The 25,207-nt window shown below is 47.3% G+C and overlaps 1 protein-coding gene and 1 long non-coding RNA gene across 7 annotated transcripts in view; one reads left to right on the forward strand and one right to left on the reverse strand.

Annotated features, from left to right (window-relative positions):
- Window positions 1-17,227, forward strand: part of ZMIZ2 (zinc finger MIZ-type containing 2) — a 141,099-nt gene extending 123,872 nt beyond the window's left edge. For all 6 annotated transcript variants that reach the window (XM_061593399.1, XM_061593398.1, XM_061593400.1 and 3 more), the window contains 8 exons: window positions 1,563-1,668; window positions 2,434-2,591; window positions 2,960-3,027; window positions 3,660-3,728; window positions 7,041-7,288; window positions 8,412-8,584; window positions 13,986-14,231; window positions 15,424-17,227. In XM_061593399.1, the coding sequence (XP_061449383.1) occupies window positions 1,563-1,668; window positions 2,434-2,591; window positions 2,960-3,027; window positions 3,660-3,728; window positions 7,041-7,288; window positions 8,412-8,584; window positions 13,986-14,231; window positions 15,424-15,531 (1,176 nt within the window). In that variant the 3' untranslated portion in view covers window positions 15,532-17,227. The remainder of the gene's footprint in view (window positions 1-1,562; window positions 1,669-2,433; window positions 2,592-2,959; window positions 3,028-3,659; window positions 3,729-7,040; window positions 7,289-8,411; window positions 8,585-13,985; window positions 14,232-15,423) is intronic.
- LOC133368787 (uncharacterized) overlaps window positions 1-24,935 on the reverse strand; it is a 37,164-nt gene extending 12,229 nt beyond the window's left edge. Inside the window, exon 1 of the long non-coding RNA XR_009758749.1 lies at window positions 24,621-24,935. This is a non-coding gene — a long non-coding RNA (uncharacterized LOC133368787). The remainder of the gene's footprint in view (window positions 1-24,620) is intronic.
- Window positions 24,936-25,207: the final 272 nt, after the last annotated feature.

A 25,207-nucleotide genomic window follows, 5' to 3' on the forward strand; every position in this document is an offset into this window, starting at 1 on the left:
ACCACCTGAAGCCCAGGATTCTGAGATTTGACCATACAGTTCTCAGAGTGTGTTCCCTCATTTCTGCAGCCACAAAGGCTCGAAATGTAAGTCTCAAGATACTGCACAGCAGACCAAATCCTGTATGGGGGCATCATGGTCACAGACATCCTCTGCTTCCATGCACTGGGCAATTCCCTGGTTAACACTGGGGGATATTGCTTGGTGCAGGGGTTGCCAGAAGGTAGATTGGGATCTACTGGTAACTGTTGGGGGCACTTGGCCAACACCATGTGATGTTATTGTTAAAACATCTGCACTGACTGCCCATCTACTACTGAGCCAGGTTCAAGGTCTGCATATTAATTTACAAAGCCCTGAACAACTTAGGCCCACGGCACATTAGGGACTGCCTGAACCCTTATATCCCAGCTCAGTTACTGAGATCATTTGCAGGAGCGTTGTCATCCCCCAAGTTGACAAGGCTTATCTGACAACAACAAAAAATTAAACCTTTAGTGTCATTGGTCCAGTCCTCAGGAATGCTCTGCCAATAGAGATTCAGCAAGTGTTTTCTGTTCCGACTTTCAAACACTTGCTGAAAACTTTTCTATGTCACCAGGCTTATGCAGGCAATTGGGGAGATACCTTTCTGTAACAGTTAATGATTTCTGATCTTAAATGTGTATATGGTTTTAGTGTATATTTATGTATGTTTAAACCACTTTGGTTTTTTTTTATGAATAGCGGTATATAAATATTTTTAGAAATAAATAAATAACACAGGTAGGTCAGGATGTACTGGATTATTTGCAGCAGATCAGCAAGAGGTTCTGACTCCCAATCATTTAACAACAGCAAGAACAAAAACACTTTCTTCTTTCAGATTAGCCTTTTGGAATCCCTGATGATCTATAGAAAGGGCAAGGAATCTTTTTCAGCCCCAGGGCCACATCCCCTCATGGGCAACCTTCCAAGGCTGGTGGTGGGTGTGGCCAGAAGCAGAAAGTAGATGGGGCCAGAAGTAAAAATGGGCAAAACAGCAGATGCAACTCTTACCTTTGTAAAGCAGGTTACATTTCAGACATGCAAAAGTCAGAGCTTTATAGACAGCCACATCTCTCGCATCACCATCCTTCCTCCAGGCAAGCAAGAGGCAATAATCACAGTTCAAGGACATGTACCAACTAGGAAGAGCAGGGCCAGAGAGGTGTGTTGCTCCTCAGCAACTGGTACTCAGAGGCCTACGTCTCTGATCCTGAAAGCAGCATGTTGTCATCCTGACTCGCAACCATTCCAGTATCCTCCATGAATTTGATCAAGCCCCTTTTAAAACGGTCTAAGCTAGTCTCCATCACCACATCTCATAGCAGCAAGCTTGTGTGTACTGTGTGATGAAGTAGTCCTTCCTTTTGTCTGTCCTGAGTCTCCTGCCAATCTTTTTTTTTCCATTAGACAATCCCAAGTTCTAATATTACGAGAAGGGGGGAAAGCCCTCTCTTTCTTATCCACTTAGTTCACACCACACATGCAGACACAGAATTGTCCTTGACTAGCTAACCTCTTTTCTTCTTTCTTTTTAGTCTCACCTCTTCGTTCTGCAGCTGGTCCACAGGCCTTCTGTCCGCTCTGTTTTGCAAGGCTTGATAAAAAAGCGGCTCCTCCCAGCTGAGCACTGCATCACCAAAAGTGAGTATGTGCCCATCCATATCCTCTCATAAGAGCCTGAGAAGAGCCCTGCTGGATCAGGCTCATCCAGTCTAGCATCCTCTACTCACAGTGACCAACCAGCCACGGGACGTCTACATGCAGAACCTGAATTGCAAGCACTCTCCCTGCTTGCAATTCCCAGCAACTGGTATTCAGAGGAATACTTCATGCTGGAGGTGGTGAATAGCCATCGAGAGCCTTCTCATAGGAACACAGGCAGCTGCCTTACACTGAGTCAGACCACTGGTCCATCTGGTTCATTACTGCATACACTCACTGGCAGCAACTCCAGGATTTCAGACAGAGGACATTCTCAGCCCTTGCTTGGGGAAGAGCCCTACCTCAGCGTTTAGAGCATCTGCTTGCATGCAGAAGGTCCCAGGTTCAATCCCCGCTATCTCGGCCGCCCTGGGCTCCTCCTGAGACGAAGGACGGGATATAAACCTAATAAATAAATAAACAAACATTCAGTCTCCTGGTAGGGCTGGGAGATGTGTCACCTGAGATCCTAGAGAGCCACTGCTAGTCAATGTAGACAGTACTGAGCCAAATGAACCAATGGCCTGATTTGGTATAACGCAGTTTCCAGTGTTTCTGTGAGAATCCAAGACTGTTAGAAAGAAGAAAAGGCAGTGCTATTCCCAGCCTCTAACTAAAGATTTACACCCAACGGCCAACAGTTTCTGCCGACTAATCATGAGTTTGCTGTTTGCAATCACGTTAATTTCCCTTCTCAATGCGTAGTAAAGCGAAACTTCAGCAGTGGCACAATCCCTGGAACTCCAGGTCCAAATGGGGAAGATGGTGTGGAGCAAACGGCCATCAAGGTGTCTCTAAAGTGCCCCATCACTTTTCGGAGAATCCAGCTTCCTGCCAGGGGTCATGATTGCAGGCACATACAGGTGAGTCTCCAGTCTTATCCCCTCTACCCCTGCTGCTGCGGAGGCATGAATGCAGGCACATAGAACTAAGCCCCTAACCACGCAATTATGTCCCACTCTTCCTCCAAAGGTTGCAGAGTGGCTTATGTATGTTGCCCACGTGGTTTCCCATCTAGGTAGTAGCAGAACTACATCTTACACTTACTCACCTACATCTCTGGCCATTTTTGCTAATCAGACATCTAATGTGAGTGGGGAGGTCTTCTTTGGTTGCTGTTATTCCAAGACTAGATCACTACCCCCACCCTGTGTTCCAACTCTTTGGGGAAACCTGTATCTTCCAATGCTTTCTTCCCAACAACATCTCTTGTTTTCTGTCATTTGCTCAGTGCTTTGACCTGGAGTCCTATCTGCAGCTGAACTGTGAAAGGGGGACGTGGAGGTGTCCTGTTTGCAAGTGAGTATTATAGTTGGGGCCCATGGCCTTTGCAGTAGGAGGTGGGATTTATTAAATGCAAGAATGGGGTATAGTCAGGAAAGCAGGGTAGGAAACCAGGAAGAGCCTGCTGGGGCTTGATGCAAGGTCAGTCAAGTCCTAGCATCCTGTTCCCCATAGTGGCCAGTCTGTTGCTTCTTGGAAGCCCGCAAGCAGGGCATGAAGGCCTTAGTCCTCCCCTGATAGCTACTCATATCTAGCAACGCTACTCGCCTCTGTGCCACTCTGGCAAACTGGCTCCCTCTCTCTGCCTCTGTGTATTTATTGTGTCAAATATCTGCTTAACTGCAAAAATAGCACACACAGGGAAGGGGAAAGAGGCTGTTGAGAATCAGTGTCTGTATGTCAGGGATGGGGAAACTGTGGCCCTGCAGATTTGTTGGACTCCAACTCCTGACAGCCCCAGCCAGCACGGCCGATAATCAGGGATGATGGGAGTTGTAATCAACATCTGCAGAGCCACAGGTCTCCCATCCTGGGTGGGTGTAGTCAGAAACAAAGAGCAAGCCCCCAGCCTCTACACTTCCCTGAGCATCGCTTACTACTAATATTCCTTCAACCCTCCCCCCTTCTCCGTTCTGCTTTGTTTTCAGTAAAACAGCCCTGTTGGAGGGACTTGAAGTGGATCAGTACATGTTGGGGATCCTCATCTATATTCAAAAGTAAGTCTCTGCTCTTGTACAGAGAAAGTGATCAGCTCCCATCAGATACAGATTTGTTTATATGCATCTAAGTCATCAGACCATTGACAAAGCAAACGTGTCAAACAAAAGAAACTGCATATCCATACAGAAGTAAGACAAGTCAATATAAGTCTTGTATAAATTTGAAAGCCGCATAGATAGACTTAAAATTCTGGATATCCTTCACAAGCCATAGCATTCTCTTTAAAAAAAAAATCCCTTCAACAATTAATGCAGATATGAAAATGTGCGGTCTTCGCTGTTGCCTGTCTTCGCACAGGAGACAGATTCTAGTCTCCCTGTGTATTTCCTTAAAATCTGACCCAAATACTCTTCCCTCAGAACATTACACAAGGCACAAATGCAAGATTTCCACCCCATTTTAAACCACAAAGACAGGTGTGCTCAAAATGGGGCCTATAATTATAATGGTTAGGCTGTGTTCCTCCTAGCCTATCGCCATCAGAGAGGAGACAAGTGCTGGAGTCTTCCCCCTCCCCAGCCTTTACCCCTTCCTCTGCGTTTTTGTTGAGATTAGACAAAACCTCCTATATTGGGGTAGGAACTGAGTGAGAATCCAGGTAGCTGTAGAGAATGGCCCTAGATCAAGGGTGGGGAACCTGTGGCCATCCAGATATTGCTGGGCTACAACTCCCATCATCCCTGATAATTGCCTGTGGCTGATGCAGTCCCACAACGTCTGGAGGACCACAAGTTCCCCTCCCCTCCCCTGCCCGAAATAGACCTGACTTCTGGTTAGTTAGGACCAGAGATTTTCAACACAGGCAATCAGTGGAGTCTCAGATTGGGAGAGAGGAGATCTGGGTTGCAATCTGTGCTCAGCCATAAGGCAACGTGCAAAAACCTTGGGCCACCTGCTACCTCTTTGCCAAGTCTTCTCACAGGGTTGTCATGAAGTGAACCTTTTGAAGCAAAGATGCATTCTGGGTTAAGAGATGGGCCTGGCTGGTGGTGTTGTCAGAACAGGACTCCAGGGCAGAAATCCATGGCCCTAGCAGTTACCAGGAGGGCCTCTGATCACAAGAAGGCTGGCTCACTCCACTTTCCCAAGATACTTAAGTCCAGAGTCTAAAGTTATATAACTGCATCACTCAGCCTAACAGATGGGCTCCAGCACCCATCCCTGCCCACTACAACCACGGCCCCTGTAAAAATATACAACCCAGAAAATTATGAGAAACAGTAGAATGGGGATTGCTCATCCTGATGCAAATCCTTACTGAAGCGCAGCTGAGTCACTGGACAGCCACTGTCCTGGGCCTCATGTCCTTCACCTGGTTTAGTTTATTCAGGTTATGTCCCACGCTCTCAGGCGGTTGCAAGTAACAAGACACGATTGCACAGCCCTCGAAGGCCACACAAAATGCATACAATGAAAAACAAAATGCCAATCGGCTCTAATATTGCCAACACAGAACCCGAGGGAGCTCTGACTTTCAGAACACCGAGTCATAAAGGATCGCCGTGCCCAGATTTGAATATTTTTTAATGCCTTGCCGTGATTTCTACAAGCCAGTAATCCCTCCTCAACGTCAGAGCCACAACTGAACAGGCTTTGCTGACTCTGCATCTTGTGTTGAACCTGGGAAGCTGTTTTATACCTGAGTCAGACCACTGGTCCCTCTAGCTCTACACTGTCACACCCCCTTGCAGCAGGATTTCAGAGGGGATTCTCTCTCAGCCTTACTTGAGAAGTCAGGGTTTGAACCTGGGACCTTCTGCATGCAGCGCAGTAGCTCTGTCAACTATGTCCCTGAGCAGGGCCTGCCTGGCTAACCTGAGAGATCCAGAGATGTTCACAGTTGTGATTGTTGTGATGAATGAGATCGGAATGGGAAGACAGTTTGAATGCGCATTAGAATGTGTGCCAAGAATTGCATGGCAGTGCACTGTAACAAGGGCAGCATCTTTGGAACATAGGGAGCTGCCGTATACTGAGTCAGGCCATTGGTCTATCTAGCTCAGTATTGCCTACACTGACTGGCAGCAGCTGTCCAGGGTTTCAGGCAGGAAGTCTTTCCCGGCCAGCGGTCAGGGATGATGGGAGCTGTAGTCCAACAACATCCCTGGTTTAGGGAAGTTACACCCTCCTCTTCCAACAGATTCCCCAGGCTTATTTTCCTCTTCCCCCAATGCCATCCATCCCTTTCCTCAGAGTTACGTGCTGATTATACTTCCCAGTTTCCTCTTGGCCCCAGAGATCCTGCTGTCTTGTTTCCTGCTGCACCAGTTGTCACAGACGAGCCGTCCTTGTGCCAGAATACATAGATGAAGTCCAGCTAGCATGCAAAACTTCCTTTCCACCATTTGAGGGCCTCACGCTCCCAATTCATCACTGCTGGGGGGAAAACGACAGCATTGCTTTACATAAACAAGAAGGAACCAGATCAAACCTGCTGGGCAGTGAGGCAGTGATGTTCTTGCCTTGGTGTATAATTCCCTGCATTACTCCCCCTCCCCTTTAGATCTAACACTGCCAAGGACAAATCTTTGAGCCAAGATAAATAAATAAGACCTGGGGATGTGCCACCAACCTGGGAAGTTTTTTCTTTTGGGGGGTTGTGTTTACATGCCGTCCTATCCTGATGTGGCAGCCCTGAACATCATTTCAGCCTTTGGTTTTTGACGATGCAAGGACCATTTCAAGGCCAACATGGTCTGAAAGGATCTCAAAAGCAGCCAGGTTTCAGGGATGCTTGTAACAACAAGAGGCTGCTTAATTGCTGATGAACAGAGTTTGCAATCCCATAGGCAAACACAATGGCAGCAATTGGCTTATAGACTCTTGTTGTAAGGCAGGGCTGCTGGATCACAACAAAGGCGTTGAGATGGTTCAGTTCCTCACTTCTGAGGTTGTGCCGAGAGCACACACATCTTCTCTTATTTTTCTCTGTGCTAGAACTGACTGCAAAGCTGTGCCAGCTCACAAAAGGCCTGGATCCAGGGAATCTTGCATGGGCACCTGGTGTTTCCTGCTAGCACAGGAACATAGGTTCATCACCAAGTAATGTCTACTTAGAGTAAACCTACTGAACTTAATGGACCTACGTTAGCCACATCTTAATTTCAATGGGCCCGCATTAGATACAACCCATAGGATGCTGCCTTATACCATGTCAGGGCATTCATCCATCTAGCTCGGGAACATCAATATTCCGGCCCTACCTGGAGATGCCAGGGATTGAACCTTGGATCTTCTGCATGCAAAGCACCCGCTGGCCCCTCCCAGAGGTCTTCCCTGACCATCCTTCCCCTTGTCTTCTTGTTTAGTTCTGAATACGAGGAGATCACCATTGACCCGATGTGCAGCTGGAAGCCAGTGCCTGTCAAGCCTGACATCCACATCAAGGAGGAGCAAGATGGGCCTGTGCTGAAGCGCTGCCGCACCATGAGCCCCACCCATATGGTGATGCCCAACGTCATGGAGATGATTGCTGCCCTGGGACCCGGCCCCTCGCCTTTTGGTCCCCTGCAACCTGCGTCTTCCGGCAGCAGCAGCAGTGACTACACCAGCCAAAGTGAGTCAGCATCTGGGACAGAGCGCTCTTTGGGGGGACATGGGAGAGGGCTTGCTTCTCTACAGACAGGAACATAGAAAGCTGCTTATGCTAAGCCAGGCTGACATGCTCAGCATTGTCTGCACTGACTGGCATCCACTCTCCAGAGTTTCAGACAAGGGTCTCTCCCAGCCCATCCTGGAGGTGCCAGGGATTGAACCAGGGACTTTTGCATGCCAAACGGATGCTCTACCCGAGTGACGTCCTTCCCCAATGGCTGCTGGATGCAGCCCTCTCCTTCATGGGAGTACTGCCTTCCTGCAGTATGGACTGTTGAGTCCAGCTAATGGGTCTTTTGCCAGTCCCGGGTACATTTTATCCAGTGCGTGAAGCTGACTCCCTGGTTACCCCAATTAATATTTTGTTACGTACAGTGTGCTGTTCTTGGATCTTTTCATCCTTGTAACACTGTTTTATTTATTTATTTATTTATTTAATATAGTGCCATCCATTTGCATGGTGCTCTACAGGGCACAAGAGAACAGGTCCCTACCCTGAGGAGATTACAATCTAGAAATGTGAAACTGGGAAACAACAGAGAAAGGGGAGAGAAATGCAGGCAGGGGTACACAGGGGGAGAATTTGTGGTTTCTTCCAGTTACACGTACTGGAGCGCAATTACGGTAGGGAATGGGAGCAAAGGGCTGAGTTGGGGGAGAGAGAACAGAGTGAATACTGCGTTGTTATCCAATGCTAGTCCTACTAGGAGTAGCCCACTGAAATTAACAGACATAGCTAACTTAGGTTCATTGATTTCATTGGGTCTACCTGGAGTTGGACTACCATCAGATGCAACCCATTATTTTTGGACACCCAGGAACCCATTTCTGACAGCAATCTTGGGCACCCAGCGGCTGGGATCTCAACATCGAGTGCATTAGGAATTAAAAAGAAGGGCAGCGTTCTCAGCCATCTCACACATTTGGTACTTGACATTTCTGTCCCTCTCTGGTGTCCTGAGAATCTCTTCCACCTTTCAGTCCTTGCACTGCACATGGGGAGAATCATCTCTGTCCTTAATCATTCTTTGCCATTTTTTGTTCCCTTTCCCAAATTAATTTGGAAAATTTCCCCTCCTTCACAGGTTCAAGCTTTTCTGGTCCTGGAACTTTCCCAGATTCATTCCCTACTGTGAACCCCAGCACCCCGACGTTAAATGAATTCAACTCGGGTCCTCCCCCAATCTCCTACCAGTCTGACATTCCCAGCAGCCTGCTGACTCCCGAAAAGCCACCTGCTCCCTCCATCACTGGACAGGTCAGCAAGCATCTCCTCTTGGAATGGTGTGGGAAGTGGTAGGGATGGAGGAGAGTGGGTCTTCTGCACCAGCTGTTCCTCCTGGGATCTCAGCCACTGCAGTTGCTCAACCCTCTTTGTTTTCTTGGATGTACCTGGAACAGATTTGTTTCCCCCACCATACCCCCGCCCTCCAATGTGCAACAATCCTGACACTCGACTTCGGAGGAGTCTAGAGTGGGTGAAGCTATAAAGCTTGCATTGTAGATTCCTGAAATATTTAAGCGGCTTCCGACATAAAGCGAAGGGGAGAGGCCTTGGCAGCACGTGGATGCCCTCCAGACACTTAGGATGGGAATGAGTTTGCCCACCTTTAGGCTAGTCGCACACAGCAAAATGTTTCCATGAGTCACCTCTGGAGGGGCAACGGGTCGATCTGCCGATCAGTTGCGAAATCTGTTTGAAGCTGATTTTTTTTTTAAGCACTCAAGCTGATCCCATCAGGTTTTACAGTAAAAATGGGTGGGGTTTGACTAGTGTCGCGTGCCCCCGTTTTCAGAACGGCAGAACAGTGAGTGTGTCTCTACCCCTAATCTATTCCTAGAGGCAGTACCTTTGTAATAATAGCTTCAGAAAACCGTGTTGGAATCTGAGAGCCTTAGAGGTATCCTCGGTTTCCAGAGGTTCTGAATGTAATTTTCATGCAGTTCATGCAACAGTCAGGAATTTGGCTGATGATTTTGCCCATGGTTGCGAACGAGAAGAGGCTGCAGGATTTTGTTTGGATTCCCTATATTAGCCACCAGGGGGCACTGTAGAGCTTGCTGAGCAAATAATGCCTTTTCTCCTTAATATAGGCCAAGGGCAGGGAAATTGTGTCCCTCCACATGTTGTTGAACTACAGTTCCCATCTTCCCTGGTTGTTAGCCATGCTAGCTGAGGCTGATGGGAGTTCAAGTCCAACCACATCTGGAAGGCCCAGAGATTCCCCACTCCTGCTGTGTAGCCCCATGGCTTTCAACCAGGGGAAGAAAACTGGGGCTTTTCGGAAGCTCATTGGGGGAATCCTCAAAAAAAGATCAGTAACAGTAGAAGTAGCTTCCCTGAAAGTTCTCTTGAGACTACCATTTGTCTCCGAAAAGAAGCAGAATGCCTAGGCCAGGGAGCACATGACTGTCAGCTTCTGAAGGGCCTGTCGATGGCCTGCAAAAAATTATTGGGGCAGGCCCTTCCCCATCATTTCTGGGGCTACTTAACCTTGTGCCTTAAGGGGCAGAGAAAAAGAAGAAGGCCAGACTAGGGATCCAGCACTACCAGCTCCTGATGTCAGCCTGAGAATATTTTTTTACCATTGGTTTGTGTTAATATTTTAAATTGTAAACTGCCTTGGAAAAAAGGCGGTGCATGCATATAATAAATACACAAACATCTGAGGAATGTTAGGACACTTCCAAACTGTCACTGTTTTGCAGGAGGAATTGAAGCACATGCCAAAAAGTTAGGTTTGTGCATTTAAAGTGGATTAAATTGCTCTGTCACTTTAGCACAACAGATCCACTTGTGCAGAGGGGGGGAGTTTGGAAAGTGACAAGGAAATGCACTGGAAAGTGTGGGATGGATGAATGATTAATAAGGAAACATGTAGACACCCCACAAGCAAGTCAGGGTAAATATTCATTGTCAGATAACCTCCTCTTGAAGAAATCAGAGCAAACGCTCAATAAAGACCGGACATAGGGTAGAGACAAACTTACTGTGGTGCTGGTTCCAGTGCATCTCTACCACTCTTTTCTCAAAATGGGGGCACACAACACTAGTCCAACTCCATCCCTTTCTACTCTTAAAACTTCATAGGATCAGCTCCGGTGCATTTTTTTTTACATTCAGCTTCACAGAGGTTTCACAACTGATTGGTAGCTTGATTCCTCTGTCTTCCAGGTGTGGCCAATGGAAACGCTTTGCTGCAGGCTCAGGAGAGACAGTGACTGGCCAAATGCTTTGCTGTGGGCAGTCCTGAAAGGTCTGAAGGAAGCAGTGGGGAAGGGAGCTGTGGCCAGCAGAGGACAATGTTGCTTCAAAACACAGCTAGAAAAAAACATTCTGACTGCTTTTAGTGTGCCCACAGCCGTAGTCTAACCTTGCTTTGTGCAAGCAAATCAGGACGAATGTTGAATAAACAGGTCCTCTGGAGGAACCCTTAGAGAAGGGTGCGCCCTCAATTCATGACAGCAGGTATGCTGCCCTGGATTCCTTTGGGAGGAATGGCGGGATAGAAATTTAATTTATAGATAAAACTGAGCAGTTGCCTACATGCACTTCCCAGAGTTCTCTGCTGCACATAAGAGTTCACTGACTATTCCGGACACCAGGATGTGAAAAAAGTTCCCCAAAGCCAGACATTTTGAAAAGCATTGCCGTTGTCTGTTACAGTTGGCATTATGGCAGCATGGGTCAGCTTCTGATCTCACCTCTGGGCTTCTTCCACACTTTTCACTCTGCAGAAGTTCTAAGAGGCTGCCCCCTTCCTTTTGGACAGCCTCACACGGTTTTTCTTAGTCCAGTGAAACCAGGTTCAAAGCCATTTGAATGCATCAGGATGAGAGGCCGTAGCTCTCTTGGAAGCCACTGCTTGCGATACCGGAAGGGAACATCTGCCTTGCACAGAGGGAACAGTAACCTTAAACCAGGGATGGTGAACCAGGTGGCCCTCCAGATGTTGTTGGATCACAACTCCCATTGTCCCTGCCCATTGACCATGCTGGCTGGGGCTGATAGGAACTGTAGCTCAGCAACGTCTGGAGAGCCAAAGGTCCCCCACCCAACCAAGCAGTTGCCTTCATCAAGTCGGAGGGAACCAAAAAAACCTCAAAGAGGACTGAGCATACTCAGTGGCCACAAATTGCAAAACCAGCAGGGAGGGAGAATGGAACAGAGTGGCTAGAATTCTTGAACAGCAGCAATCCACGCTGCAACATTTTGTTGCAGATTGCATTTATGCTTAAATATTTATCATGGAATAGGGTTAGTCCCAATTTAGCATCCCTGATGGTACTGGGCATTGCAAGTTCTTAACACCCAACTTAGCCAGTGAATGAGTCCCACCTCTTTTGCTAAACTACTCACTGTGACGTGAAGCAACGTGAAGCTCTCTTTGACACTGTAGCCGAGAAATGTGGGGAAATAGCATTTTGCACCATGGATTTTCTTCTCTTCACCAACAGTAGTTTGCTATCTGTGACAACTGTGGTGTAATTTGTGGGGAATTTCAGGGGAAATTATGATGAAAAATCACCAAAAGGCTAAAATAACTTAAAATGTAAAAAGTCATCATCTTTAAATCTGCGTTTGTTTGTTAGACCAGCCTTCCCCAACTTGATGCCCTTCAGATCACATACCCCTGTGCTGGCTAAGGCTGATCAAAATGGCAGTCCAAAACATCTAGAGGACACCAGGTTTGGAAAGGCTGCCTTTGGACCTCTAAGAGCAGAGAAGAATTCCAATGACAAAAATATTCAGGCTGTTTGGTCAATAATGCTGAAACAAATTGTAGATGTGGGGTGGGTAGAAGGTCGATCAGAATCTTCTGGTAGATCTGTGGGTGATTTGCAATAGATTACCAGAGATTGCTGACTCTCAATTGTTTAGCAATGGCAACAACTCCCCCTCCCCAAAAAATTAAGCTGCTGAAACAAAGAAATCTGTGGGATAGGAACAGGAACGTTTTTGTGTGTGAAAGGACCGTGAGTTCAGTTGCTCAACTGAAATACATTGAAAGGGGCCATGTTCCTTAATTCCATCTCCTCCTCCACATCCTTTCTAAGTCACTCTTTTGCACTTGGCACCTGGTGGACCTGGGGGCATTCCAGGGAGGGGAAAACAAAGTAGATCCTGCAAGCTTGAAGTATGCCCAGTGCAGTTCCAGATTACTAAAATTAACTCAAAAATTCCGGAGGACAACGTGTGCATGGGTGTTCTAGCTTTTTAATATTTAGATCCTTTTCCTTTTTTGGAAAAGGAGACTATAGTAGTAAAAATTGGAAAATACAAGAGGCGGGGGGAAGGCAACTACAAAGCAATAACAAGTGGCAGGCATTAAAATCTTAATTAACAGCAGCACAGAACTGAACACTCCAGCAGATAGCATTGAATGCTTTAAAGTGGCAGATCCTACATGAAAATCTAAGTGGAAGAGAAACATAGAAAGCTGCCCTAAGAACCAAAGAAGAGCCCTGTTGGATCAGGCCAAAGGGAGCCTATCTAGTCCAGCATCCTGGTCTCACAGTGGCCAATCAGATGCCCCAACGGGAAGCCTGCAAGCAGGACAAGTGCAACAGCCCTCAGCACTTATACCACCTGAGACCATTGGTCTATCCAGCTCAGCAGTATCTACATTGACTGGCAGGGACTCGCTAGGGCTCCAGACAGGAGTATTTCCCAGCCCTAACTAGAGATGCCACGGAGTGTCTGCATGCACAGCATGTTCTCTACCACTGAGCAACAACCCTTCCCTTAAAATGAAATCTTTACTAACTACGTAAAGACAGACGAATGGGGATCCCACTGGGAGGGTCTTGATAGCACAGCTGAGAAAAAGAAAAAGGGTGGGTATGTACATATACCCACTATATGTATGCACATATTCTCTCTGGCTCCCACTTCCTGGTCTCATGTGAAGAAGGAAGATGCATATTCTCCCAGTGCAAGGACAGCATATACCCAGCAGTGTAGTCACAGCCATGCCCCTTCTGAAGATTATACAACCTTCTAAGATGATAGAATTATCTGGCCAGACTTGACTACTGCTTTCTGCTTCTCTGTCACTGTTACCATTTGACTGTCCTTTCTCCTGTCAGAGATATTGCTTGGATTCCTGAATTCAGTGCCTACACATTTATCTCCTGCTGCTACCAAACTGCTTGATGATGTAGATGGGATGCTACCATCAGGGTCCACTGTTCCTTCTTCTGCAATTACAGAATTCTCATTCTCCACAATTTGTCTTGGACTTTCTAAAGTAGGAACTAATAAATGCTTGCTTGCAACTGACATTCATTGGGGCTCTTCTCAGTGGGTAATGCACTGTCCTTTCATGCTGAGTGGCTCCCAAAAAAGTAAAGGGTCTAAGATCCCCTGGGGCCCTGGATGACTACACCTCTGAATATTCCTCTCTTCTGTCTGTGCAGCACCCAGAAGTAGGAAATACTTGCACTGTTATCTATGGAATGTGCAAAAACACCAGCAACGTAGCTGTGAGATGCTTCTGGGTCTGCTCCAAAGATAGTGGTGGGCCATGCATGGGGGTACAAAGTGTAAGGCGATGGCTGTCATCTCCCCTCTGTATTTGCAGCCGTGCTTCGAACATAACCTGTGTCCACAGTGTGTTTCTCAGAGGTTGTTTTGTTCCCTTCTTTTGCAACATTAGATGCCTCCGTCGAACAGGATGGAGCCTTCCCACAATCCTATGCAGCAAGGGCTAAACAATCCTAATCTTGGCAGCCAACCGGGGCAGCAGCTCCACCATCGGAACCCTCCCCCACCACAATCACGGCAGCCCATGGGACAGTCGGGATCAGGAGGTCAGGCACACGGAGGGGATCTCGCCTTCAATCCTGGGCCTGGGATGGGGGGCCCGCCAGGACCTGGAGAAGGGTCTGAGCCTTCCCTTGATGTAAGTCATGTGACGCTTATTCCCCCCTCACCTCTCTTGCCGGTCGTACTATAACCTTTGAGTTGTTGCTGCCTCGCTCCTCTCAGCACTATGTAATTCCAGCTTTAAAGCCATCATGACTCACGTGTCAGGACTAAGGACTCGAGGTGAAGGTCTAATGGATAGGGAGCCTATGGCCCTCCAGATGTTATTGGACTCCAACTCCCATCATCCATGATCATTGGCCATGCTGGCTTGGGGCTGATGGGAGTTGGCGTCCAACAGCATCTGGAGCACCACAAGTTCTCCATCCCGATCTAAAAAAGTGTCAACAGTGATGGGAGAAGGAGTTTGTTGCCTTGCAAACAAGTCCTTTGCAGTCCAGCTGGGCTGGCAGTGTGATGAAGCCCCGTGCCTCGATTCTGTGAGTGATCACAAACTGGCCTTTCCACAATGCATCACGCAGACTTGCTTCAAGACATCTTGCAAGGAATTCCCCTAAATAATCTTTCAAACGTGGTTTTGATTGGGATGCTCTTTGCACTGCCATTCGGCTCAAAGCGTAGCAGTTGTTGGTTTATATAGCACCATTTATGTGTGTTGCCCTTTACAAAGGGCAGATATAACAAATCCTTACCCCAAGGGGCATGCAATCTAAAAACAAAGACTGGGGAACAACAGAGGCAAGGGGGAAATGCAGGCTTGGATAGGCAGGGGGAGAACATGTGATTACTTCAATTACATGTTACAATAGGGACCAGGGGGACCATCCAAAAGGCTTCCTGGAAAAGGTGCATTTTGAGAAGGAATGTAAAGGAAATAAGGGAGGCGGTTGCATGGAGATGTTCCTGGAAGCAGTTCCAGGCATAAGGGAAGGGCCGTCGCTCAGTGGCAGAGCATCTGTCTTGCATGCAGAAGGCCCCGGGTTCAATCCCCGGCATCTCCAGGGAGGGCTGGGAGAGACTCCCTGTCTGAAACTCTGGAGAGCCGCTGCCAGTCAGCGCTGCTTGCCCAAGGGGCCGCCAGGAGAAGTGAGCAGAGTCATTTCAGGGAGCAAGTTGAGGGTGATGGAGCTGGACGAGTGACAGTCACAGGAAGGGACAAGAAGCTTGCTCCAGATCCGGGAGCAGCAGGAAGCCAATGAAGGGGTTTGGGGAGGGGAGACCTGAGAGGAGAATACTAATTAACCTTGTACTTTGTGTTTTGCCCTCAGCTTCTTCCTGAGCTGACGAACCCAGATGAGCTGCTGTCCTACTTAGGACCCCCTGATCTCCCCAATAATAGCAACGATGACCTGCTTTCATTGTTTGAGAACAACTGAAGCCACCCTTTATGGAACAGTCACCAAGCGCCACACACCACGCACACACATCTGCACATCTCATACACACACACAAACACCTCGACATTCACATAACGCATCCCATGGTTTCCCAGGCTTCCACTGAGAGGGGGGGGGGCTTGCCTCGGTATTGTGGCAGTGCCCACAGAATCCTGCCAGCGAGTCAGCCCCTTTCTAAGGCAGCCCAAGAACCTTTGGCCAGGCAGCCATCCCGTTTTGTCCGAGTAGTCTCCCCTCCAGAAGGGCTCCCGCGGACAGTAGAACAGCTTTGCTTTAGCTGTATCAGCAGCTCTTTGAACCCCAAGGAGAGATGAGGGGCGCCGTTCCTTGAAGACTTCCTTGTGACCGAATTGCTCAGGCCATGGCAAGGTGCTAGGTTAGCCACGCGGCAGAGGTATCATCTCTGCTGAGCTGCCCCCATGAGAGACAGCCTATACAACCCACAGCCAGGGAAGGAGGAAACGGAGCCACAGGGCTTCCCGTAATGTTAGCACAGCCGATAACTCTGCCCCTTCCTTGGGCCCATTGTCCTGGATCTTAGCCTTGGGAGGAGCACCTAAAAGATGAGACATTGTAGAAAGAAACTGGCTCCTCCCTGTTGATACGTTGTCCTAGCGTTCTTAAGCCACAAGCTCCTGTGAGAAAAGAGCAGTGACTGACGGCGTCCGGAAGAAGATGTACACGGAGCGCACTTGCTTTTGCATGTCCTCGGACCTGGAGGCCCCCAGAAGCCCGCTCTGCCTGTCCAAACTCCCCAGTCCTGAGAGGGGATGTAGCAGACCTTTTTCTCTTTTATGGTTTCCAGCCTCGCAGAAGTGACTGAGCAAACAGGGATCAGGATCCGAAACCTGTGCACAGGCTCCGAAGCGTTGGTTCCTGGCCATGAGACCCACAAGAGCTTGAGCTGGAAAACTTTGTTTTCCATTGCTTCTCCCCACAGACTACCACAACGAAGAAGGAATGTGTCTGATGGGAAGAAAGAGGCAGTTCCCTGGACGCAACCTGACAGACTTGTCTCCATCTGTCAGTGGATCCGTCTACAAGCACAATAATGTAAATAATGTAGAAACACTAAAGGAAACAAAAAAAAAAAAAGCAAGGGGGGAGGAAAGGGGGCAGGGAGGGGAGGAAATATTTAAAAGCAAGCCACATCACTCTGTTGTATAGTCTCAAGGGCTTCCCAGCCTTGGGGCAAAAGTCCTCTGTATAAATGTGCATAAGCTTCCTAGATTGTAATATAGACCATTCCACATGGGGCTGTGTGCACTATCCAGAGACTTGATGCATTTAGCCATAGCTGGGGGCCGTCCCTTGCGTTTGACATGTGTGCGTCCCACCAAAGTAGGATCTGGATGCTGAGAACTCATTTTAATCCTGAGCCCCAGAAATAAGTGCAACAAAGTCAGTCGAAATCAAACACAAAAAGGGTGTGTTGACCTGCCGTTCCCCTCCATCTCGCTCAGGAACCTACTTCAGTTGAGGTTGCATTTGGGATGGTGTCATAGAGGTCCCAAAGGTTACCTTGCCTGTGAAGAATCAAACCATTGTCCGTGGGCAGGTTTCCTGAGCCACGGAGTCCCTGTGTCCAAGTGCTGACAGCTCTGTTGAGTTTTGTGTATCTTGTTTCATTATTGCTATATATTAAAGGATTCTTTTTGGTGGGGCTCACCAAATAGTTTGTGTGCTGTTGGTTTTAAAATGTTGATACTTGCACCATGAAGGGTGAATGTGAGAGACACAGTGGATCTCTCAGAACTTGAGATTCACGACAGTGTTCTTTTTCCTTTTGGGGGAAGGGCCACAGCTCAATGGTACAGCATCTTCTTTGCATGCAGAAGTCCTGGGTTCAATCCTTGGCATTTCGAGGTAAGGCTGGGAGAGAACTCCGTCTGGAACCCTGGAGAAGCCACTGCCTATTAGTGTCGACAATACAGAGCGAGATGGACCAATGGTCTGACTCTATAAGGCAGCTGCCTAGGTTCCTTTCCTGCTTAAGGAATGCATAGGGTCACTTCACGAAGTGACCATTTTACTGTAAAGCCCAAGGCCAAACTCTTAAAATCAGCAGAGATATCATAGGAGACATGGAGTGACTGGGCACATTTTTTTAATTAGAACAAAGCTGCGATAATCTGTAGTCTGTTTCTCATTAAAAGGTGACAGGCAGAGGAAAGTGGGGGCTCTTAAATATGGCATTGCACAGATATAACCTGGCAGTGGAAAAGACATTTTGGGGAGCCAGGCGTAGAAGAAGTAGTAGTAATAATAATAATTATTATTAATAATAATAACCTGGAGCCCTCCACTTGATGTTGGACTCCAGATCCCATCATCCCTGGCCATTGGCAATGCTGGCTGGGGCTGATGGGAGTTGGAGTCCAGCAACATTGCAGGGGGGGAGATTGGAGAAGGCTGGAACAGATATTGCAAGGTGCAATCAGAAGAGAAGATACATCCCTTTCCAAAATTTGGAGAGTCTTTACCCTCTGCAATAAGACCCAAGGTTCTTCTTACTCCAGGGTTGGGGAACCTGTGGCCTTCCAGATGTTGTTGGACGCCAACTGCCATCAGCCCCAGCCAGCATGAGTCCAGCAACATCTGATGGGGTACAGGATACCTATCCCCACCTAACGCTCTCTTGCCTATAGAAACAATTCAGAATCTTAGACCCAGACTATGGAGCCTAGATTAACCTGGCTCTGATGGGTCATGCTTCTGACCTGCCTAGGAAAAAGAAATAATGTTTTCTTAGAACTCTATTTTAAAAGGAGGGAGTTAAGGCTGCTCCCTACCATCCCGGTAGACCACATGCTCTGCAGGCAGAAGGTCCCATGTTAAATCCCAGGCATTTCCCCATTAAAATAGTTTTTTTTTATCAGCCATCAGAAAGCCATTACCAGTCAGAGCAGTGATCGTTCTGAGCCAAGTGAACAAATATTCTAACGTGATATAAAGCGCCTTCCGACGTGTGGGTGTGTATGCATGTGTGTGTGAGAGAGTCCTCTCTTTCAGACCGGGGAATCTGGTGTCTTACAAACTTCTATTATATTACCCTGTCAATTTCACTGCCTTTGGAAGAACTTTCAACATGGTCTGATTTGGTATAAGGACTGGGAGCTGAACACCATTGCAGCAAACCTCACAACATGGCAACAAATGCAAGAAGAGCCCTAGTGCTCACTGTGGGCAATGGCCAGAACAAGCCCCCCTCAATGCTCAGTGGCAGAACAACTGCTTTGCATGCAGAATGTCCCTGGTTCAGTCCCTGGCATCTCCACTTAAGACAGTCAAGCCCCAGGTGATGGGGAAAACCCTTCTCTTCCTGAGATGCTGGAGAGCTACTGCCAGTCAGAGTAGACAATACTGGGCTTGATAGACCAATCGCTTCACTGGGTACATGGCAGCTTCTTATTTTCCTATGATATTTTGTGATCCAGAGTAGAACAAAATATGCCCAGACCTCCTAACTAAAAGGGAGCTGGGTTGGAAATGAAAGCAGATCCTAGAAATCAAAATTCAGATGTCCACACAAGAACAAGTTGACTTCCAGAAAGTAAGTCAAGGGGAATTTAAAAGACTGAAGGAGAGTAGCACAGGACAGGGGGGAGGGTAATATGAATATTTGCTGGAATGTCAAATAACGGGACACTTGAAAGGCATCTCCATATGGAGGCATTTGAGGAAGATTATGGAGACAGGTGTTTTCCCCCCTGCCTACTGAGACTTGCAGAGCTAAGGAGAGCAAATGCAAAAACAGTTAATCTTACCTATCAGGAAAGCTCAGAATCTGCAGAGAAGACTAAGTTTACTTTTGAGTATGATGGTCAAGTCACTAAAGGAAGGGGAGGATAATGGGGTCTACTAAGAATGGACAGCTCAGTTGATTTCCAGGCCATGTCACTATGTTTTAAATTAAATCCCATTTCTGCATTAATCTGCCATTAAAAAAAATACAATAAAAAACTTCTTAAAATGTGCATTTAAATACATATATTTCAATGTATTTTCTCACAAAATAATGCATTTCCCATCCCGAAATACTCATTTTTATCCTTTTTTTAACTTGAACTAAATCATAAAATTTGGAGAACTGCAAAATCCAAAGGATAACTATGTTACAATCTGCATGTTTAATCAACGATGACTAGGAGATTCTCCTTCAGAGAAATATTGGTTACCAGCATTAAGTATCCTTGCAGATTCTGAACAGCCTGCCTGCTTTAACCCATTGGAGCCCCTCACTTTCATCACCTCCTGAGAGATCTTTAACCTTCAGCCTTCACAGTCTGCGTAAAAAAGGAAAGATAACAAGAGGCCACTTGGTTGGTGGCTCATCTGCCAGCAGTGTAGCGGCAAATTCAGAAGTGCAGGGTCCCTTCATGATAGTCACACCACACCCCCTCACAGCCACACCCCCTTGCTTGCTTGCTTGCTTGCTCTGTCATCATCTCCACACTCTTCAGTCCTTCCCGCGTTCAGTCCTTCCCGTGTGTACCTTCTCCCACAACAACAGATGTCCCTAAGAGCCGATCAGCATGAAAGGGAAGAGTGTTAGTTGCCAAGAAGAGTCTTCTCAATGACTGACTCACCTCCTTTCACTCTTACTGGCTCCAACCAGCAGGAAAGGACAGGGAAGTATGTTAAAAGATTCTTCTCGGTGGCTAACACACTCCCCTTTCATGGTGATTGGCTCATAATATGCTGGAAACACAGGGACCCAGCTGGGATCCTGCTCCCCAAAAGGTAAGAGGTTGAAGACCCTCCTGAAACCCAGACAACTACACCCTTGCTCATCTCTCAGGGCATCTATGTGCAGATCAGGTAACCATTGAGAATCTCATCTGCCCCACCATTCCATGGCTTATCAAATTTATGTCAGGTACTAATATACCAGATCCACTGACTTATACAACCCACCTTGTATTATTTCAGGATAAGGCCCCCTACTAGTTACTTCTATATAGCATTGCATTTTTGTAAATCATGGGCCTTCTCTAGATCTAGCAGTGACCTCATTAAGACATCAGGTAGCCTATAGCAGCAGTAATAGTGTTGAAATACATACAGTACCCAGGAACATAAAATACTAGCCCCCAACATTCCTCAAACCAAGAATCCAAAAGAAAATCACAATCTTAGGGGGAATGTGGCAGTTATTCCCTATAAACTTTCCTGCACACCCTATTTTCACAGCACTGAAGATTCTGGCCTTTGCAATTATTAAAGCCAACCTGAGAATTCTTTGCAACACACACACAATGGTGCCATCAGGGCAGAATTTCAGCACAAAAGACAGGAGGGTCCCCAGATGGATCGGGTGGTTTGTCACATCTTCAAGTAAATGAAGCAATACACATGTGCATCAAGGGGGTTCCTATGAAGTCCAGAACTTAAAATTGCCTAGCCTCACCACTGTGTATGCAAAAAAAAAAAAGACAAAGACATATGTGGAGGACATAATATTTTCACTGCTGCATATTTTAGTCCTTGTCACCCTCTCACACACAAATGCACACCCCATATAAAGAATACGACACATTTTTTTTTCTTGACAACTAAGCCTCACGACATTTACTAGTCCATTTCCACATTCCACTGTTCTGTTCTGGTTCATTCCTCCCTCCCTCCCTCCCTGGAAAAAGCAGATCTGGGTCATTCACTATACACACACACACACCCCTCGGGGTATGAGCTAAGGGATTGTTTTCTCATAGTCTCAGCTTCCAGCAGCTTCCAATGGACAATGGAGAAGTCCTGTCAGCTGTATCAACTGGAGAATCCTCTCTCCGTACAATTCAGTTCAAGGATACTCCTTTGGCAGAGGAGAGAAAATGTAGAGAGGTTTGCCAGTAGTTTATTCTGTGTGTTTGTGTTTCTGTTTGCACTACCTTCAGGTAGCTAGTAAGGGTAAGAGGCATCCGAAAGATGAGTGTGACCCTGGACCCCTCCAGGCTGTTATCTCTTTGCAGGCATATTCTACAACATACTACTACTATTATTACTATTAATTGCCTGCCCTTCACCAATTGGTCCCAGGGAGGATTACAAAATCTAATAAACCGCTTCATTGTTTTAATTTAAAAAATCCTCTTAAGTTATTTACCAAAAAAAAAAGAAATAATAGTGCATGAGTGGTGGGTTTATCTTGGACTATCCACACATCATTTTGCTTCATGAGTTGTTCCACCACGCTTCCCCAATATTGCCATCTGGCGGGGCACTCTTGCGCTACAGTGCCAGAAAAGCAGGCCGAAAAATATACCAGAACATTTGTGGTATTATGACAGGATTTCCACAGGAAGCTATGGCACATGCACTGACCGGAAATTAAGCAGGAAACTTTTGCAGGCACAAGTAGTATGCAAGCATAAGTGGGATCGTGTACAACCACCCTGATACCCTCATGAGCCCAAAGCATCACAAAAGCAGAATAAAAAGGATGTCTGGAGGGAAGTCCTGTCTCTCCAGAGACCATGGGTTTTATCCAATGCTAATCCTACTCGGAGCAGAACCACTGAAGTTAATGGGCAAGATTAACTTCATTTCAATGGGTCTACTCTGAATATAAATTAGTAGGACAGAATCCTCTATTTGTCAATTATTTGTTGCATTCCTGGTCAACTAATCTTTCCTTGGCCATAGATTCTGTCCATGAACTGTCATTTGACTGTGGACCACTAGTGGTCCATGAGCTCCATTTAGATGGTTCACAACAAGTTGTGGCACAGAGAAGAATGTTTCCACTTGGCGCTGCACTTTAGTTTTTCTTCTGACAATGGAGATCAAAGCTGTTTCTGATCAGAGCTGGATTATTAACCAGGCTATCAAAGTCTTGGCCTGGGACCTATAATGTTCATAATGTGGCACTGGTTTTGACAATGATTTTGTGCTGAAACTGAAGGGTAAAATTTTGTTTTTCTTTTTCCCCCCACATTAATCCAGAAGCAAGAGAAACAAAGATGGGTTTCACTCTGCAATACTATATTCACAGGGTTGTCCCGAGAGGGGCAGGACATTTAAAGTACATCCAACACACATTTAAATCACATTACTTCCCGCAGAAAATCATGGGAACTATAGTTTTTAAGGGTGCTGGGAATTTGTAGTTCTGTGAGTTCTTTAAGTGTATGATGTGGATGTGACCTTAAGTGCTGCTAATTGACTATATGCAGGAGGGCAATATCAGGTGCTGTAGTGACCAACGGTCAGCCTCGGTGGGTCCTGGTATGCCCAAGCTGATGTAGATGCTGACCATTGGGCCTGATTGCCATTGCCCCATCATCTTCCACTCTCTGAGTAGTCATTTTAGAGGCCCTGGGACTGTGAGACCCTGGACTTTGGCCCAAGGTTTAGCCCTTGCTGCACCACTGGTGGTTACTATCTGGCGCAACACATTTTATCCACTGCTAGAGCAATTTATTTTATTATTTATTTGTTACATTTATATCCCACCTTTCCTCTAAGGAGCTGGAGGTGTGGTGTACATCTCTTCCTCCTCATTTTATCCTCACAACAAACCTGAGAGGAAGGTTAGGCTGAGAGACTTGTGACAGGCCCAGGGTCACCCAGTGAGCTTCATGGCTGAGCAGAGATTTGAACCTTGGTCTCCCAGGTTCTAACCACTACACCACATTGGCTCAAGGACGTTCTGCAAGGATGCAAGCATCTCCAGTTTGCTGAACTTCACAGCACTAATGAGCTGAGATGCAAGCTCAGCTTCTGACAGGCTAGATCCTATCCAGCAGGACCCAGACAGATGCCTCAGTGTTTGGCAGGAAAAGCTGAATGCCTTTCAAATCCTGACATGCTGCAGCGTGGTTTTCCAGAAGTCAATGGGGCAGTGCACCACAAAGGTTTTACTTCCTGGTCACTAGCAACTGACAATGTGAAGCCATTTCAAAACAAAGACTGCATTAGCTGGGATGTGGGAAGGCATCCAAAAGCTGGTGAAGCAGCATTTTAAAAGAGGTGTTCACACATTGCACTCGACAAGTGTACAGTGCGTGACACTGAGTACAAAAATAGCTGAGCTGCACACTTACAGTTTTTCAGTGTAATGTTCAACAAGCGTACACTGTGTAAGAACAGCTGAACCGTGCAAATCAGTGTGTAATGTATGAGCAAGCGAAGTCTTCACGGAATCAAGGATAGGTTGTGGGGGGCAGAATGCTGAGCAGAGGTTCTCCAGCAGCTCTGTCTGAAAAGAACCCACCAGGCCTCCTGCTGACAAGAGTCCCTGCCCGGTGATTCAGTTGTCTACCAGTCAGTGACATAATAAAATCTTGGCAACTGCTGGGTGGATTAAATCAGAAGGCCACTGCATCTCATACTAGGGCTGCTTTGCATGCCTGACCAGGTGACAAGCGCTCCCCTAGGGAATAGATGGCTACAACTCAGCTTAAAGTGACAGGTACAAGACTGGTACTTCTGCTTGGGGAAGTTGCGATGGTTGGGGGGGCACTCAAGATAACAGGTGCAGGCCATATGCCCTTCTCACTTCAACAAGGTCTAATCCCTAGGGATTATTCTTGACTCCTGCAGAAAAATCCACAGCCATTGCTCTTGCCAGGAGCACAAGGAACATCCATGGAAGTACCACAGGGCTGCAGTTGCCTCTCTGGTGCTTGTATTGTGTTAGTGACCTCACCTGGGTGCAGTGAGAAGCTGCCCCAGTTACACCTGAACAACAAAATCCTTCCAAGTAAGACAGACAGAAGTGCAATACTAATCGGTTCAGAGGAAGATCCATAGACACACCCTTCAGCAAAGATCCTCCCTGGGGCAAGGAAGCACCTGCCACCAGCCCCACCTTGCTAGCAAAGAACAGCATTCTGAGCATGCAGGGACCCACCCATTGCTCCATCCTTCCCTCCAAAACTTTTTTTTAAAAGCAAGCCCCCATCTCACCAAAGGTTTGCTGCGAGCTGGTTTGCAGCGATATCCCTCCCCACGCTCCCAGCTAGCCCCAGCCCCCAGCACAGTTTTTTTTTAAGTAATTCCAAGCCACAGGGCACAGGAGGCGAAGACCACCGTTTGAGAACCTCTGCCTAAAGAATTAAAGTAAATACCTGGGCTTGACTGTCCACCCTCCTTGCCTCTCTTTAAACCTCTCAACGGCTCATGACTCTCCTTCCGGAGTCTCTCCTTCCCACAACAGATGGTGGGAGCCAATCAGCATGCAAGGGGATTGTAGGGATGAGATCGGCAGTCGCTATGGATTTGCCGCCACTCTGCCACCGCCGCCACAGAGAAGGAGGAGGCAGGAGAGGAGCCCCCACCACCAAACAATAGAGCGGAAGCCTCGGCAATAGCTTCCCCAACAGGGCCATACTGTGGAGGAGGCACCACGCAGTGGGGCAAAGACACAGACTACCTACTTAATTCCACCCCTCCCCAGTTTTTCGCACATCCCAGCCTGCAGCCTGTCTCGTTCCCGTAGTATGGCCCTCCTCTTCCGTGATCTGGCCCTGCTTGGGGAGGCCTCCGCTCCAGTCGTTCAGCCCAGGGGACCCTCCTCTCCTGCATTCTGGCGACTACCGCAGGCAGGGAGCGTCAGCATGGCGGAGCGGCGGCTGTAGCTGCATCTCCTTATTGCCTGCACTCGGGGAGGACCACTCCGCTGGGCGGGAGAGCACATACTTTACATGCGAAAGGT

The sequence above is a fragment of the Rhineura floridana genome, chromosome 12 (assembly GCF_030035675.1).
Source record: "Rhineura floridana isolate rRhiFlo1 chromosome 12, rRhiFlo1.hap2, whole genome shotgun sequence".
Lineage (NCBI taxonomy): Eukaryota > Metazoa > Chordata > Lepidosauria > Squamata > Rhineuridae > Rhineura > Rhineura floridana.